At 28.8% G+C, this 19,252-nt stretch overlaps 1 protein-coding gene across 1 annotated transcript in view; it reads left to right on the top strand.

The window, feature by feature from the left end:
- The first annotated feature begins 2,760 nt into the window (after nucleotides 1-2,760).
- LOC107441513 (stomatin-2) overlaps nucleotides 2,761-19,252 on the top strand; it is a 59,365-nt gene continuing 42,873 nt past the window's right edge. The window contains exon 1 of the mRNA XM_087153111.1: nucleotides 2,761-3,189. Coding sequence (XP_087009237.1) covers nucleotides 3,102-3,189 — 88 coding nt within the window. The 5' untranslated portion in view covers nucleotides 2,761-3,101. The remainder of the gene's footprint in view (nucleotides 3,190-19,252) is intronic.

Below are 19,252 nucleotides of genomic sequence, written 5' to 3'. Positions count from 1 at the left end.
AATTATATCAAATTAATTCCAAAACAGATATTTTTAAAAAAATTTTTTTTATTTATTATTAATCCGTACTTTTATTTTGCTATTATTGATTTTTTTCGTCATTTCTGCAAAAGCTTTTAAAATTTAACAACAAAATTTCTGCATGTTTCAATTTTTATAAATAAAAAAAAATAAAAAAAGTAAAATCCTCAAAAAATTTTCTACGGATAAAAAGTTTGAATTATGTATTGAAAGTCATCTAAATTTAGCGACGCTATTATTACTTTATTCAATCACTTTAAATTCTTATATTTAATCAAATCTATCAAATAGCCACCTTTGGGTACCAACTTGGTCACCTTTTAAAATTATCTTGTACAATAAACCTTAAAGGTAACCATGCAGAATGCTCTTCCCAACTGTATTGAAATATTTCTTCAACCCCTCCTCCAATTCTAACACCTTAATTAGTTTTAAATAATATATTAACGAGATTTTCTCACCATCTAGCTGTTGCCATCGGCTTTGGATTCGCAGAAATGCTCTGATTTTAATTTTAACTATGTTAAAGAGACGTCTGTTATATTATTAAAATTCCTCATGCATTGAACTTAAGTAATTATTTAAAATTTGTTTGCCAGTCATTAAATCATCCTGTTATAATTTTTATTCTAAAATTATCTTAAAAAAACCGGCAACAATCTGTCCATCCGTAAAGGTTACGAAAAAGAACATATACAGTTTGAAGCCATTTACAACTAGCATGGTTTTAAAACCGTAAAAAAATTAACTGGATATAGGAGCTAAGGTTTTCGCTAGGTAATGGAGAGAGCAGGACACTGGAAACTCATCATGTGTTGAGGGGGATGGAGGAAATATTGTGACGTCAACACTGGGACCCGAACCCCAGTTCTATCGTTTATGAGACTGACAGATTAGCCTACTCGGCTATAATATGTACATAGTTTCAAGGAACTAAGTTGCTTCATTAGGTGAGCTTAGTTGGTGAGATAAAATTCTGGTTGCTTAACCGTGTTAGGTGAAAGAAGTTAATAAATGGTTTTTCTGGCAGTTAACAGCTTGTTTACCATCTTATTTAGGATTATTTGACTGTTTCGTTTAATATGGTAAAATAAGAATTAAATAAATTGTCATTTAACTATAATTTTCGGGAAATTTCTAACAGAGCACACTAAAAATCCTAAGTATGAGTTCGAAATATTTCAGTATAGTAGACAACGGAAATGTTAAAATTATTTCCATCATTATCATCACATCGATGTCATGAGATGTTTCATCAGATCGAAAACTAATCTCATTCCAATGCTTCGACATTAGATGCTGCATTGCTTTCACACTCACATCTCGAGCTATCTCTTATAATATATAGATAAGCTATTGATCGAAATCGCACCATAGCATCCTGTATGTTTGAAATTTCTGCAACCATTTCAGCAAAAGATCAAAAATCAATCGAAAGAATTACTTCGAAACTATGTTTTATTTCTCTAACGATACAATATTATTTTAAATAAATACTTAACGAGTAACTATTCAACATTACTTTAATTATTACTTAAGGCAATCTAACAAAATCAATCTAGGCAAATACTTCACATATAACTTAAAATTATTACTTTATATACTTTATCAATTACTTTATCTATATACTTTATCTATATACTTTATTTATTATTTTATCCATATACTTTATCTATTACTTTATCTATATATTTTATTACATTTCTTTAATTATTACTTTATCTACTTAAAAGAATTACAAGAGAGAGAGAAATTACAAGATAATGAAAAGATAAAGAAAATTAGAGAATGAGAAGGAATAATGAATAAGAAGAAAAATTATTAAAATAAAATGACATTAAAATAAAAAATTAAAAAATGTAAATAAATTCCGGGGAAAAAAGATATAATTTCTTCATCAGCTCACACGATTATATCCCCAAAAAGGAGTGCTTTGTAATATTGTATCAATATTAAAATGGAAAATTATTCTAAAGGAGTACTTTCTAATTTTGTATCAATAAACAATTATATCCGCAGGAAGCACTTTTTTTGAGGATATAATCGTGTTAGCTGAGGAAGAGATTATATCTTTTCCCCCTGAATTTTATTTATATTTTTTTAATTTCTTTTAAATGTTATTTTATTTTAATAATTTTTCTTCTTATCATTTCATTATTCGGTAATTTTTTCCATGTTTTCTCTATATTTTAAACTCATTTATGAGTTCTATATACTTGCTGCTGATGCACAGCAAATAAAACTTATTAATTTTCTTAATTTTCTTCGCTTTTCTCTTCTTTCATTTCATCCTTTTTCTATCTTTCGTCTTCGGACTTTTGCCGAAGTATCATTCAATCACTTTATTTTCATATAATGAAACAAAAATTATTCAAATAACTAATGTATATGGTTTCTAAAGAATACAAAAAGTATTAATGCAATTAATTTCTTTTGCATCTGCAACATCATTATTCTGTTCAATCACTTTGTTTTCCTAAAATTAGACTCAAGTGTGTCCAATATCTAATTGATATGATTCCTAACGTGTGTCCATTCAATAGTAACATAAAGATGAGTTCTTTTTCCTACTATATAGGTTTTATATAACAATTATTTCAACAAGTGGCATTGATCGAGGACACGGTTAGCTTTCTTATAGTTTCTCTATCTTTTTTGTATTCGCATCATTTTAACTCCACGCCAGAAACCACTCCGTCACGGCGAATTTTGGCGCTTTGGTGCGTTTCCTAGCAACCCGAGCTGAGCCCCGTGAATGGCGGCGTGCTTGCAGAAAGAATCCCATTCCCGAATCCGCACTTCAAGCTGGCTTTCTAATCGATGGCCAGTGATATTTTATTTTCTCCCCAAACAATCCCAATTTTTCTCGCCAATCATCCCAAATACTCTTTGAATTATATTCTAACTACCAAGAAGGCATTAAAAATGACAATTTAAGGAAAATACATCAATGAAAATTGGTATTGACATATGGACAACGTCATATGAACTGTGAGGGCTTCTTAAGTTGAGCTTTAGCTATTCGGGGGATTCTGTATAAATTCAAGCGTTTTGGTGTAAAATTTCTGTTTTGAAACTGTATGCCCACTCAGGTTTCTCCAGAACCTGAAGAAGAAGAGATAATGTCTTCAGAGAAGGGGCCAATTGATCAAATGAAACCATTTGGAGGTAAACAATTTTAAAATTTTCCTTTTTCATTCGTAATGTGACATAAAAAGTATTAAGAGTATATTTTTGTTATAGAAAAATTTATTTTAGTTTTCTTTTTACGTGAAATGTAATTCGAGAAAATTCATTTATTATGTATTGCTATTAATTCATGCAGTAAAAAGGAACTTTATAAAGTGTCGAACTAGTATAAGTAGTAGAAAATGTTATTATTAATTTCGTAATTTTGAGGGAAAAAAATAAGAAATTTGTTTACAAAAACATGTTTTTTTTTCATTAAAAATACTTCGATTTTAGATTTTTTTGAAATTTTTTTTAAAAAATTAAGAAAAGGTTTTTATTTATAAACGGCAATAACACGTTAAATGTTTAAAAACGACTTAATATGTTCTTTCACAACACAGTTCAACCGTTTATTTAGTTCATTTTGTTATAATATTAGTACATATTTCATTAAAATTTTATTAAATATTTTGAAACATTGTCCACTAGCCTAAACTATAACTTTATCATAGTTAAAATTTTATTTTATACATATTCATATTTGAATACTTGTCTATATATGTTACACGTAAAAGGACAAAATATTTGGAATACAAAAATTTAACTTATCAAGTCCAATCTATTCTGAAAGTAAATTTCAAAAGTTTTAATCAAATCACTATTTGATTAATATAAAATGAGAATAAGAGTAGATTTAATCTATTTTTGATTCTTTGACTTGTATTATGAGGTAATTAAGAGGAAAATACGGACTCATTGCTTCTATATTTTTTTACATTACTCAAATCGGTGAAGTTTTTTTTTTAACGTTTTTTTTTTCATTAATCAGATTTTAATTTTCTTATAATATTCCCGACATAAGCAGTGAAAAAATGTATGGTAACAATTTGATTTGAAATACTTAAACGACCACTACAATGATTAACAGTAAATTAAGAGAATACAGACAAGATTATTAATAGAGTTATATTTATAGGATTTCAATTAAAACTTTAAATTGAGCATGTTTAGATAATGTGCTACCACAGCATTATGCATTCAAATTTAAATTTATTTAGATAACTGAAAAACAAATACTATTTTTGGAGCGTATTTTTAAATTTAAATTAAATGTGATGTATGCTTTTGGAAAAACAGTTAAGATTTAAGTGGTCATGTAACACTTTTATGTAAAGCTAACAATGTTAAATAAAGCTAATATTAAAACCGTAAGTATAGTGACCAGTATAGTTGCGTAGACATATACGTAGACATACCATAGTCATATATGTTGCTTTATATACCTGAAATTTCAATATATAGACAAAACGGAACTAGTTTGCTAATTTAGATATAAGCTTTAAATAGATCTTTTATCTCTGATATATATATATATATATATGATAAACAACATTTTCTTCTAAATTTGTGAAGTAAAATGGTTACTATTAATGTCACATTAGATGGTTTAATAAATTAATTATTTTATTAATAAATGAATAAGGACATTATAGATAATGGAAATATTTTACTCTAAAACTCTTATAGAGTTTTAAAATATTATCACAAAAATATATAGATTGCAGTTAATGATAATGTTTCTTATGATGTAAATGGGTGATGTCTCCTAAAGGAGAAATCCTTATTTATATTTTCCAAGTAAATATGTTAGAGTTAGGTTTTAAAACTACATTTTACATTTAAAATTTCAATTACATTTAAACTTACAATTAATTATTTTAGAATATCTTTAAACCAAAAAAAATGCCTCCATTTGTCTTATTTTATTCAAAATTGACATTTTAAAGTGACCAAGGATCTATTATTAGCAATTATACCAAATTTTTAATTTTTAAACTTTGAATTTAATATTTTAAAATAACTTCCCACTCAAAAAATGCATTGATAAGTTATTTTTACTCACAAATAGTATTTTGAAGTGAAAAATGGAATGATTCTATAAATGGCGATGATTCCTTAATTACTTTTTAAACTATTTGTTGATTAAATTAAACAAATTAATGTATATTTAGAATAATAAATTCTTCAACTTAATTTTCAATAATTATTAATTTTCCTTGAATTCAAACTGCATAAAATTTATAAACTGAAGAAAAATGTAAATAACCTTTCGTTTGACGAAAAGATTTTCACTATCTAATAAGCAATTTTAATGATATGTTTTTATTAATTTTTGTCCCACTTTAAATATGCTAATTGATTAATGCAGGCGATGATGTAAGTTACGTTGTCCGACAAAAACATTCTTCGTTCGAATAAGTATACAATTTTTTTTTTTATAAAGTTGAATACCACAACTGCAATCTGAATAATATTATTCGTATAGTTTAGTCAGCAAAGCTATCAAAAGTTTGGGTTTCTCAATGGTGAAAAGATGGAAGTAAACTATTTAATCTCATATTATACTTACGTCTTCCCTTATACTTATTTAACATTATATGTATACTTTATACATCTCTCAAAATGAGTAATAAATGTGATAAAAAATATGCCAATACAACTAAGGTTCAGAAAAGGACAATATCTTCTTCGAAAAGGGATAGATGATTTTACATTTTGCATTTTTTTTCTAAAATCCAAAAATTAGAAAGACTTCTGAAAAACTTTTGTAATTTATGTGGCACATTGATTAAGATTAAGGACTATAAATCGATATTTTTGTTCTAATTTGTTATGTACTTGAGTCAGAGCGCAATTCGATGCTTACAAACAATAAGTATTGTTCTTAAGAACATTTTTATGAGAAGCAGCCCTGCTTCCGCAAAGCAAAATTAGACGTTTTTATGTGTTTTGCTGCTATGTAGAAAAAATTCCAAATAATATTTAAAGTTTATATTTATTTTTAAAACTTATAATTGTGATGCTAAAATTTTCATTTAATCAAATCCACATTCGTGAATTAAAATTATATAAATTTGTGAAAATTAGTACTCATACATTTTAAAAAAAACAGAAAAACTTTTTTCGCAGACAAATTATAAAGTTGCAACTATGGAAGATATATAAAACGTATATTCTATATATAATTAGACACATTTTGTTTCGAGAATATATTAATTTTGAAAATGTATTATTTATTTTCAATCTGCTGTTAGCACAACATTTAGCTCAAATGCTCTTAAGATAAATGTTTCACGGGTGAGCTTGAGAGGTATGAAGCATTGCACTTAACACTTATGCTCTTCTGTCATGGATTGGCTTTCACCCAATATTTCTCCTTTACTTAAAGTTGAAAGTAGTTCCACATCATTAACGTAGTAAGCAAATCCATCATTGCAAACTTGGAATCCTTACATGACATTAAACAAGTTTTACTACAAGAGAACGCCGAACAACAAATCATATTTAATATAACTTTTACCACACTGAGATAAAAAAAAAAGTATAGCCAAAACTACCAGAATATGGTAAAACCAACCGTATTTCTGACTCTATGGGAAAGCTAAAAAGCTCGGTAATCATTACCGAAGCAATTTGTTAATGATTTTGATAAAATTAATTATACTACATGGTTTGATAGTGTGTAATAAAATTTTGTAAATTTATCATGATACTTTAAAGCATGGCATAAAAACCACTTATTCGAAAATTTATTTTTCAATTTTGTTATTTTTACACACTGTGGGGCTGCAAGAGCTATAATTTTGAAAACCTGAATTTGCAATAAACTATTACTATATGAACGGAAAAAGTTTTATTCTTCCTCTGTTATTAAATAATTGTTTTGTTATATTTGGTTTAATCGATGATTGGTTTTCTGATCATTTGAAAAAAACCACTGAGCCACTGAAACTCATGCGAATTATTGAAACTTACTGATTATATTGAATTGACCACACCAAATACGTTTAAAAAGAATCAACTGTGCATATCAGAGATACAAATATGCATTATCTTCAACAAGCAAATAAACTTTAAAACAACAAAAATTCGGGCAGGTTACAATATTTAAATCAATCGTAAATTTATTTGTCAAGGGAAAATGAGTTTAGTCTTCATTCACCCTCAACTTCCACAAAACTTAAATGTATATATATATATATATATATATATATATATATATATATATATATATATATATATATATATATATATATATATATATATATATATATATATATATATATATATATATATATATATATATATATATATATATATATATATATATATATATATATATATATATATATATATATATATATATATATATATATATATATATATATATATACTTAAGCTTTATTATAAAAACATGTAGCGACGATATGGAGAATGAAAGTTAAAATTTAGTGCATTTAATCTATACTTGAAGCGAACTAATAAACAGCAAAATAACGAAAATATTATTTTAATGAAACTTAGGAAAATAAGCTGCTGAATAAAAGCATAGCAACGTAATTGTTTTGATGAATTATAACATTCTAAGGTTGTTTTAGGTATTGATGATTATTTTGAAATAATATTACCTTAACCTAGTACGTCAACAAAAGCTCCATTAAAAGTTTATTACAATAAAAAAATCATTTAAAATGTATCCGTAAAATGCCTCTGACGAAATAAACACACGCAAATGTATAAATTATTTGCGTAATATTCTTAACTCCAAAGGAATAAAATTAACTAAATTGTTTTGAAAGTAAATAATTAATGTAAGTGGTGACAGAATTATTTCGGCTTAACATTTGCATTTCTTTGTTATTCGAGGATAAAAATAAGTTTTGCCATTAAATACTTGTGCTTTCATAATGAAAACACTTTGTTAAAAATTTAATAATGAAAATGAAAGAACGATGAGCTAATGAAAATAAAATATTTTTGCTCATTCTTTTTGAAAACTTCATTTCAAAACAAAGTATAGCTTATCTTATTCGCAAACACGTTTTAAATGAAACTGAAATTAATTAACTATTTAATAATTCTTTAATTATGTTATTTTAAAATACTTTTGCTATCTCACTGTTTTCTGGTTAAAAGATATAATTCCAATTGGAGATATTTGAAATATTTTCTCGAATATTAAACAAATTCTTATAAAACGATGATTTGCGGTGCTTAATTACACTATTGTTTCCGATTAAAATAGTTATATTGTAGTTACAAAGAAATAACTTAATGATTGCTATAAAACCCAAATGATAGTTATTGCTTACATTTCATTGAAATCATAAAACAAACAGTAATTAAAAATTGGAATCTATTTATGATCGGAGTTATTGAGATTAATGAGTAGAGATAAACGGTTGTAAGAAAATTAATGAATTAAAAATATTAAAAGAAGGAACAATTACAAGTTTTACAGCGAAGTTTGTAACACTGAGGGAAAAAAACATGGTCAAAACTACATGAATATTGTAAATTTTACCATTTTCCGGGCTCTTGGGAATATTACAAAACTCGGTATTTTTACTGGTATTTTAGTGAAGCGGTATTTTTACTGAAGTAAATGAGAGACGTTTGGTAAATGATTTTGGCAAAATTAACAGTAGAATATGGTCTTATAATTTGTAATAAAATTCGGTAAATGTGGACAAACTTGGTAATTTTATCATGCTACGGAGGTATCATCATATGGATTACGGCATAAAAACCATTTATTCGGTTAAATTTGCTTTTCAGCTTTGTATTTTTTACTAAATGTGTGGTAATAAGAACTATAATTTTGAAAATCACAATTTCTGGTAAACCGTTACCATATAAATGGAAAAATTGCCCCAAGTAAGTGGTTTTAATACCGTATATTTTGGTTTTTATTATTTTTTTTAATGGTAAATTTACCAAAATTTCTTTCTCCATGAGTAATTGTATAAATAATCGGAAAAACATTTTCAAAATTTAAAAGCAGAAAGGATTAGAATTAATCAATAGAGTTTAAGAGTTGATGATGTTGTCTTGTCTATCTCAGAGCTAAATATTTCTAAAAGTTTGAAGGATGAGTAAATTTAAGAGCAATTATAAGAAATCATATAATAAAACCAATAAACCAAAAATGCGAATGATATTAATACTATTAAACTTGACAAATGGAAACTAATACTTATACATTTTATTATGTGATAGTAACCTCTCAATCCTGTGCAAGCAAGTTTTCCTCCTTTTTTTCAGCATTAAGTAATTTTCAAACACATTAGCAACCAAAGGCTATTTCTATAACATACATAGCACAAGGCACCTCTGTAAATCTTTTCTCTTGTTTTTATTTATTTATTTTATTACTTGGCTTGTTCGCTTAATTTGCCTAGGGTAATACTAGCGAATTTCATCTGATTTTTGACAATTACTTATCCTAAGTTTTTATACTCCCATCGTATTAAGATTTTTAATAGCGTTAAAACATGCTTAAATATTTTTTGGGATAGTACATATAAATTGATGGTACGCTAGTAATAAGCGTAGTCCTTTTTTCATTACAAATTATTTCACTTACTGATCGATATCAATTCGAATAGTTTGACTCAACATGTTCTCCGCTCTTTGTGACACTAAGCCCCTCATTCAATTCATTGCATAACCAGCACACTCTAAAAAAATTCCGGATCAAATTACGATATAAAGTAATTGAATTTCGTGTGCATCATTCGTAAAATCCATTGCACTATAAAAGAAATTGTTATCGGAAAAAATATTATACCATTATATTTAACAGTAATATTTAATTATTTAAAGCAATTTAGTGATTTTACTGTAATTATTTCCATAGTATAATTATTACAGTTATAAGCAAATTTTTTGTTCTTTTACATGTTTCCATAAAAATTGATTTTACGGTAAAAAGAAACCTGAGTGCGTGTACTTTTTACTGTCATTTGATCCAGAGCTACAGAAATTTGTTTTGTTATACACCGAAGAGCCACTACATTATGACCACCCTGCTAATAACATGTAGGATCACTTTTAGCCCACAAAACTGCTAGCACCCGCAGTGGCATTGATTCCACAAGGTGCTGATAGGTAGTCTGAGGTATCTGGTACCAAGCGCTCTCCAACTGGTCCTGCAATTCCCTCACATTGCGGGGGGGGGGGGTAGTATGGCAGCACGAATTTGGTTTTCCAAGTAAGACCACAAATGCTCTATTGGATTAAAGTCAGGTGAATTTGGGGGCCAAGACATGACTTGAAAGCCACCGGAATGTTCCTCGACGATTCGACTCTTATGACATGGTGCATTATACTGTTGGTAAACACCATCCCCCGCAGGAAAAACTGTTGCCATGAATGGGTGAACCTGGTCTGCAACTATGTTCAAGTAGCTTACAGATGTCAGTGATTGTTCTATGAGGATTATGGGTCCTAATGTGCCCCATGAAAACATTGTTCCTGGGCGAGAAACCATGAAAACCTGGGCGAGCCCATTGTTATAGATGGAGGGTGGTCATAATGTAATGGCTCTTCGGTGTATGTATCATTAGAATGTCAGATACTGGATGTATTTATTTTTGTTTTAAATTTATGCCATCTGAATTATGGACACGAGATGGCGCAGTGGTAAAGGCACTGATCTGTTACTGTATAACACTATGGTTTCATGCTCAATGGCTGCATAAAAAACGACCTGGTTTAAGAGCTATGGGTATTATCAGTTTATCAGGGAGATAAATGTGGCCGATGCACAATCATTATCACATTGCTGCAAGGATGTGTTTGATTTCAAAATTGTAAAACAGTAACCTTGGTAGCCCCCTTCAATCAACAACCTAGCTGTCGCTCGACTTTATGATTTTTTTTAAATACAATTAGGAAGTTAAATGGTGTTAAAATACGTATAAATATTTTTTTTTTTTTGTGATCGAACATTTTAATTGATGATAGCTTGCAATTGTAAAATTATAAACCGTTTTTTTATTATGACTAAAAGTTTTAGAATGCTGCCTGTTCTTCATGTAGCTTAACATTGTAATTTTCTTCCTTTTTTTTAATTTAAAAGCTTGCTCTTGATCATAAGCAGCAAGAACATAGCATACAGAGTATATCCTAGTTTCTTCCATTGTTTATCAATTTAAAATGTAACAAATGTAATAGTTTTCTTAATTTATTATTTATTTATTTTTCAATTTTTTTCAATAAATGGGAGGAATAATAATATTTTTAACAATATTTTTTTATAGTTTAGTACAAATAGGAGGATTCGCTGACTAATTCCTATGATTGCTTGCATTCCTACCTCTTAAACGCTGTTTCGTCAGAAAATGTCCATATTTATCATGAAAAGCAAATAAAATTTTATTAATCATGCGTAATTATTAAGCAAAGAATATTTTTTAATACAAATGTCTACTTTTAAAGTTCTTTTAATATAAAATTTAATGTAAACAAATGCATTTTTTGGACGGTAGAGTGGCCCACATAATATTTTTTACTACAAATTTAAAAGTTAATAATTCTCTAACTGATTACCGAATACCAATTTTTTTATTCCATCGTTCTCCTTGTAAATCTTTTTACCTACCATAATTTATCTTTTCTAAGTGTAAAAGTTTTCACGTAACAAAGAATTCAATTTAAAGTTGAAGACACAAAACGGCGGCTGCTGCAGCGTAACTTACGAATTTTAAACTCAGGGATATACTTAATCCTGTCTATCCATTAAATATTTTTCATATAAATATAAAAAATTGGCAACGGAATAACATTGGGGGAAATCATTCTTTTCGAATATCCCCCTTTTCAAATCCTCTCAATACTGAAATCCTATTATTGAATTCTGTACTTTTTGGCGAATGTAGTTTTCCGTTTCCAAGCCTAGAATTCACATAATTTATTCATGAGAAATGACAATATTCCATGGAAAAACAACCCTTGTCTTCATTAGATGTAGGATTTAAGTAAATGATTAAGATCGATTTAAACAGCATTATAAAATATTAAAGTACATTTAACTTTTTTTTACTGTATCCCTCAACGTGTATCGATTGATGGCAGATCGCAATGGCAAAAAATAAACCATTTCCTTGGTTAATCAATATACGAAATCAACAAGCTTTTCTCTGCTATAAATTATTCCTAAGATAATTGACAGTTCCGATGATGGACCATCACTAAAAGGAAGTTTCGAGGAGAATTTGGAGAATAACAGATCGATAGATTCTTCTTTTATTCATTCGATAAATCTTTTGTTGTACCTTAATATATCAGTACAACGACCTCAGAAACATGCATTTATTGAGGAATTAAACGTCTTGAACCAATATTTATCAAAGATTTTAATAAAATATTTAGTGCTGTTTAATTTACTAAAAAAAGTAACATTCTGATAATAAAAAAAAGATTAAGCTTCATTTGCGGAAATTATTTTATACGTGTACTAAGTTTGTATTAAATGTTTAAATGTAATAAGTCGAGGTTTTCCTGGTAAAACAGAAGGTGATTAATGTGATAGTGATATGATACTCCAATAAAGTTGTATCTTAAATTTAAGAAGAAAAAAAAACAATATATATGAGGAATATCCAACGAAATAAAAACTTATTTAAAAACACTTTTTTTTCAAAAGTAAATCAGAAATTTAATTAAATCATTAAAAAAGCCATGAGAAAATCTAAAACATTTTTTTTTTTTAATTTCCAATGAGCTGCACAATCGGTCTTGCCGATGAGCAGACCCAGTGCGTTCTCAGAGGTGGTATCCTCTCTTTCAGAACCACCACGATGGATGAGATACCGTTGGTCATGTTAATTTGGACGTCTAGTTTCTGCCACACTAGATGGCAGCACCGAGACTCTATTTGGATGCTAAAGTGCATTAAGAATTTAATTTTGCCGGAAATGCCAAGAGCCAATATGGCACTCCAGGGATCTTTTACATCCGACATGGGCTCAGAAGGCCGACGACAAACCAACTGCGCCACCCAGCCACTAAACATTCACCTCTAAAAAATGTTATTCAAAAAGAACATAGATTTATGATGGTATCGGGGCAAATCCAGAGCATCTATACTCACACCACGAAAAAATTCTGATAAAATTGCAGCATTATATGGTAATGAAACAAAAAAACAAAATTCAGTTAAATAAAACCAAAATATACGGTATTTAAATTATTCATTTCGTAATTTTACCGTTCTTATAACAGTTTACCAGAAATTTTGGTTTTCAAAATTATAGTTCTTATTACTATATACACCGAAGACATTATGACCACCCTGCTAATAACATGTAGCACCACCTTTAGCCCTCAAAACTGTTAGCACCCGCCGTGGCATTGATTCCACAAGGTGCTGATAGGTAATCTGAGGTATCTGGTACCAAGCGCTCACCAACTGGTCCTGCAATTCCCTCACATTGCGAAGGGGTAGCGAGACAGCACGAATTTGGTTTTCCAAGTAGGACTACAAATGCTCTATTGGATTAAGGTCAGGTGAATTTGGGGGCCAAGACATGACTTGAAAGTCACTGGAATGTTCCTCGAACCAATCCATGACGATTCGACCGTTATGGCATGGTGCATTATCCTGTTGGTAAACACAATCCCCCGCAGGAAAAACTGTTGCCATGAATGGGTGAACCTGGTCTGCAACTATGTTCAAGTAGCTACGTCAGGGATTGTTCTATGAGGATTATGGGTCCTAAAGTGCCCCATGAAAACATTGTTCCTGGGCGAGAAACTATAAAACCTGGGCGAGCCCATTGCTATAGATGGAGGGTGGTCATAATGTAATGGCTCTTCGGTGTAATTAGTAAAAAATAAAAAATTTAAAAGTAAATCCGAATCGCTGAATCATTGTCTGAATCCCTTTTCCTCTTTAAAAATCTTTGAACTCATCAAACTCTAACTGAAAAATTAAGATTGTTCTTTTTTTTAATTTAAAAAACCTACTTGAAAGGCCTCCTAAAAACACACAGTAAAAAAATTCCAGTTCAAATTATGATATGAAATGCCGTCATTTTTTCTATTAAATTCATCATACTTAAAAATCCTCTTTTACCTTAAAATATACTGTAATTTGAGTAATATGTAATAAATGAGTGATTAGGTGATTTTACGGTAATTGTTACTTTAAAAATCATGGTACGTGGTATATCAGATTTTTTGTTCCGGAACATGTTCCGACAAAAATGGATTGTCGGTACCGGCAACCTAAAAGTCGGAAATTTTCAACCAGAATTTTTTTAAATGCAGAAAATATTCTCAAACATATTTTTTGCTTACTGATAACTTTGCTATTTTTTTTTTGTCGTTTGCCTGTTTAGGCAGTGGGGGTGCGACTGTTCCTGTTTTTCAGTGGCGCCATCTATGGCCAGAAATTCTACTTCCGCCCCGCCATTCACGCAACCACAACCCGTTTATAGGGCGGGTCACATTCACACACAAAGGAGAAAGGACATAGAACACACAGAGAGAGAAAGAAACATCCATGCCTTGCCCGGGATTCGAACCCAGGTCCTTTCTGATGCAATTGGACAGTACCACTTTGCTATTTATAAATACTAAAATAATTTAGAAATATTAAGAATGTAAATATTAAATTAAATGTACAAATTTAAATTATAAAGATTATTTAAAAAAATACAAGATTATATCACTATTTAATTTCAAATACAGTTTTTTGAAAAATATATCGTTAAAAATAAAATATTTTACTCTAAAATAACACTTGCCTATCAAATGTATTTACACAAAAGCTGATAAGGCACATTTTTCGACCACTAAGTTTAGTTCCTCTTTTTCTCTCATCTTAAATTTTCTCCGATATAATACTGTTTTTGATTATGTTTAACTTGATATTGTAGGTTCTAGTTTCTTCTATGAAATTTTGTTTGATTTAATCTCACAGATCTAGGTATCTTTGTATCGAATTCCTAAAAAAAAAGTTGGAAATATTAAAAAGTTGGAAGTTATAAGATTTAGATGGATTAAAAAAAGTGACTTTTTGACAAGTTACAACCTACCAATTACGATTTTTTGCACCAGTTTTAGTAAATCGCAAGAAAATAAATTCAGTTTATTAAATGTGAAAAAGATAATTATAAAGAAACATTCTGCTCAAATGTTTAACTACTATCTAAAATAGTATATATATTTTAGTAAAAGTTTTAGTAATTAGCACATTAAATGAATTTGAAAGCTCAAGGCAATATAGTGATAAACCATATTTTTCCGAATGTGAAATTCTTCCATACGCTGAATAAAAAATTGCGTTACAATTTTTTGGCTGACAGCTGGGCAACTGGCAGCTGGGTTGGTTATGCAAAACCATGAAACTGAAAAAGTAAATCCAAAGTCACTACAGTTCTTCTTTAAATACAAGCATAAGTTTCCTCTATAAAAACTACTCAGAAAATCCGTGGTCAGATTAGTTATATACTACACCAAAACAAGCTTTCTCTGGAAAAATTACTAAGTAAATCAGTACTTGCACTAAATACATACACCGAAGAGCCATTAGATTATGACCACCCTGCTAATAACATATAGGACCACCTTTAGCCCTCAAAACTGCTAGCACCCACCGTGACATTGATTCCACAAGGTGCTTATAGGTAGTCTGAGGTATCTGGTACCAAGCGCTCACCAACTGGTCCTGCAATTCCCTCACATTGCGAGGGGGTAGCGTGGTAGCACGAATTTGGTTTTCCAAGTAGGACCACATGTGCTCTATTGGATTAAGGTCAGGTGAATTTGGGGGCCGAGACATGACTTGAAAGTCACTGGAATGTTCCTCGAACCAATCCATGACGATTCGACCCTTATGACATGGTGCATTATCCTGTTGGTAAACACCATCCCCCGCAGGAAAAACTGTTGCCATGAATGGGTGAACCTGGTCTGCAACTATGTTCAAGTAGCTTACAGACATCAGGGATTGTTCTATGAGTATTATGGGTCCTAATGTGCCCCATGAAAACATTGTTCCTGGGCGAGAAACCATGAAAACCTGGGCGAGCCCATTGTTATAGATGGAGGGTGGTCATAATGTAATGGCTCTTCGGTGTACTTTCTGTCAACATTTCGGTCGGTGCGAGCCGGGAGCAGAATTTTTTATCGATTTGTCCTCATTGGGATTCGAACCTATCACCACATCTCTCTCTTTCTCTCTCGTAGGTTATGTTTCCCAGAAATGTATGTGATGTGCAATTTAATTTATTTTATTTCTTGCTTAATAAAAGTTTTTGTAAGTTCAAAGATGAGTTTTCAATTATGCTTGCTTGGCATTTTCCACTAAGCACTCAACTATTCCAATAAATAAGATAATAAAACAGAATTACAATTTTGTTTATACGACAATCAAAACCTTAAAATAACTGCTAAAAATAAATACAAGTACGGAAAATAATCGTAAAATGGTTTGAGAAGAGGTAAATTTATTGCATGGTAAGCAAAACTGTACGGCAAAAACTATGATTTGAACTGATGGTTTAATTCATTTATGATTTGGATGAATTAAACCATCAGTTGCTTGATGAATTAAACCATCAAACTGCTTTAAACCATAAAACATACTGTTAAAGTCCAGACAAACTCCGGTATTTTGATAGTGACTGTAATTTTCAGTTAGACAATCAAGGAATTCAGGAATTTCCACAAGGTAAATTTAAATGCACAGAAACAGTCATTGCCTAGATCATGATATTTTTTAATAAGACAACTCTCTTGGACATTTTGATAAAGATGCCAATCTAAGTAACACCTAAACGCGACGATAATAATATCACATGGATACTACGTTAAGGCTCTAAGAAATTGAAATGCATCCGAAAAATCAATAAGACTTATGTGCTGTTTCGTTAATTCTGTTAAGTATTCTGTTCCGTAATACTGTTAAGTAATTCTAAATTTTTAACGAATAGCGTAATTAATAATATTTATCAAAAACCTAAACACTTTATTAAAAATTAAAGGATTTTTGCATCAGCTACAAATCTTCTTGAGAATCGGGAAAACATATACACTTTTATTTACTTCAAAAAAGACATAGATTTATTTTATAAATCTAAAGTTATATAAAGAAATTTAATGTTTAACTAGATACCTAAAGAGGAAACTTTGCCTTTTTAAATCTTCGATTAGATTTACTTTTACCTTTTATTTTACTCTCCAAAATCCAATTTTTATGAGAAACAAAAGTGAACTATAAAAGAAGTTATAAATCCTTTTAGATGAAATATTCGAGATTTGTATTGTTTTCTAAAGTTGAAATATTTCTAAACTCGTTATTTTTCTGTTTCATTGTTTTTATTTAAAAACGTCTGTCTCTTATTTAAAGAACTGTCCTTTATTTAAAAACGAAATTCAAAGGAAAGAATTTTAAAGCCATAAAACTTTAGTAATGTAAGAAGCTTTGGATTAAAAACTGTTGAATAAAAAGATTTCTATTTCTTTCGAAACGAGAGATTTACTTCTATATTAGCTTAAATTGTATGCTACTGTGCTGTTATATCACAAAAAGTAAATTCTTCCTGCTTCAAAAGCATCATTATTTTTATTATGATCAAAACATATTTTTACATTTTCTTCTACGTTTGCTATACGTTTTTATTTTTAACCAAATGTGTAACTACCTTATTTATTTGTGTGTTAAACAAAGTATCTTAAATTTTTTGAAACTTTATTTTATTCAATATTTTAAAAAAGAATTCTGGTAAAATTAAAATACTATATGGAAATGACGTTTCTACTGTATGGTAATGATGCTTTCGGTTAATAAAACAAAAATATACGGCTTTTAAACCATTCGACTGGTAATTTTCCCTATCCTATGGTAACAGTTTACCGAAAATTCAAGTTTTTTAAAATTATAGTTCTTAATACCATACATTGAGTAAAAAATACACATTTGAAAAGTACTCTTAACTAAATAAAAGGTTTTTTATGCCTCGTTTTAAGATAACATGATAAAATTACGGAATTTACCACACTTGCTAAATTTTATCACATATTATGAAACTATTATGAACTTTATTGTTAATTTTAACAAAATCATTACTAAAAAGCTTTGGTAAAAATTTCCCAGTTCTTCGGTGTTCCAATAGAGCAGAAATGCGATATATTTCGCCGTGTTCTGGTAGATTTTATCATGCTTTTTTCTCAGTGTACGAACATTTTTAGAGCATTTTAGCGTCGGATTTCTGAATTCAATTTAACTTTTCCTTCGATCCAAAAATATTCTATATAATCCTGAAGCTTTTTGCTGTCTTGAAAAATTGACGATTCTTTCTATATAAAATTCTATTTTTGGAATGAAAAATGTAATGTTTATCTATCTATCTATCTATCTATCTATTTATCTATCTATCTATCTATCTATCTATCTATATATATATATATATATATATATATATATATATATATATATATATATATATATATATATATATATATATATATATATATATATATATATATATATATATATATATTAGCCGGCAAAATGTAGGATGAAACAAAGAAAAATTATAGACATATGAAGAAGAAAAAAAAAGGGGGGGGGAAATAATAAGTAAAAAAATAGCAAACAGTTTTTTTTTAAGGAAAAAAAAAGGATGAAATTTTATTTAAAAGATCGGGAAAAAAAAAGATATAATCTTTTCATCAGCCCACACGATTATATCCGCAAAACAGAGTGCTTTCTGATGTTGTATCAATAAAGCCAAAGCAAAATATATTAATACAATAGTGTGAGGAGCACTCAAGAAACTTTTTTATAAAAATTACAACAAATAAAATAGAACACAAAAAGTAAAAATAATTAAAAATAACATGTAAAAACAGAAAATGAAATAAAATAAAAGGAAAAAACAGTATTAAAATGGACTATAAAGCGAGTAGCGAAATCAGATCAACTTGAAAAATTGACTATAGAGCAGATTGATCCATGTAAGTTGATCTGATTTCGCTACACGCTTTATAGTCCATTTATATATATATATATATATATATATATATATATATATATATATATATATATATATATATATATATTTATCTATTGCAGCGACTGAAGGAATAAAAATAAATATATAAGTAAGAAGATTAAACAATGATATTTTAAATATTTAGTATTATTTAAGGAAAAACTTCCCATGAAAAGAAAAATTAATAAAAAAAAGTGCAAGAGCTACAGAAT

This window comes from Parasteatoda tepidariorum, chromosome 10 (assembly GCF_982258835.1).
Source record: "Parasteatoda tepidariorum strain Cologne lab strain chromosome 10, Ptep-v5.0, whole genome shotgun sequence".
Classification (NCBI taxonomy): domain Eukaryota; kingdom Metazoa; phylum Arthropoda; class Arachnida; order Araneae; family Theridiidae; genus Parasteatoda; species Parasteatoda tepidariorum.
The sequence above is the reverse complement of the archived record's forward strand: the minus strand, read 5'-3'. Positions and strand labels throughout refer to the sequence as shown.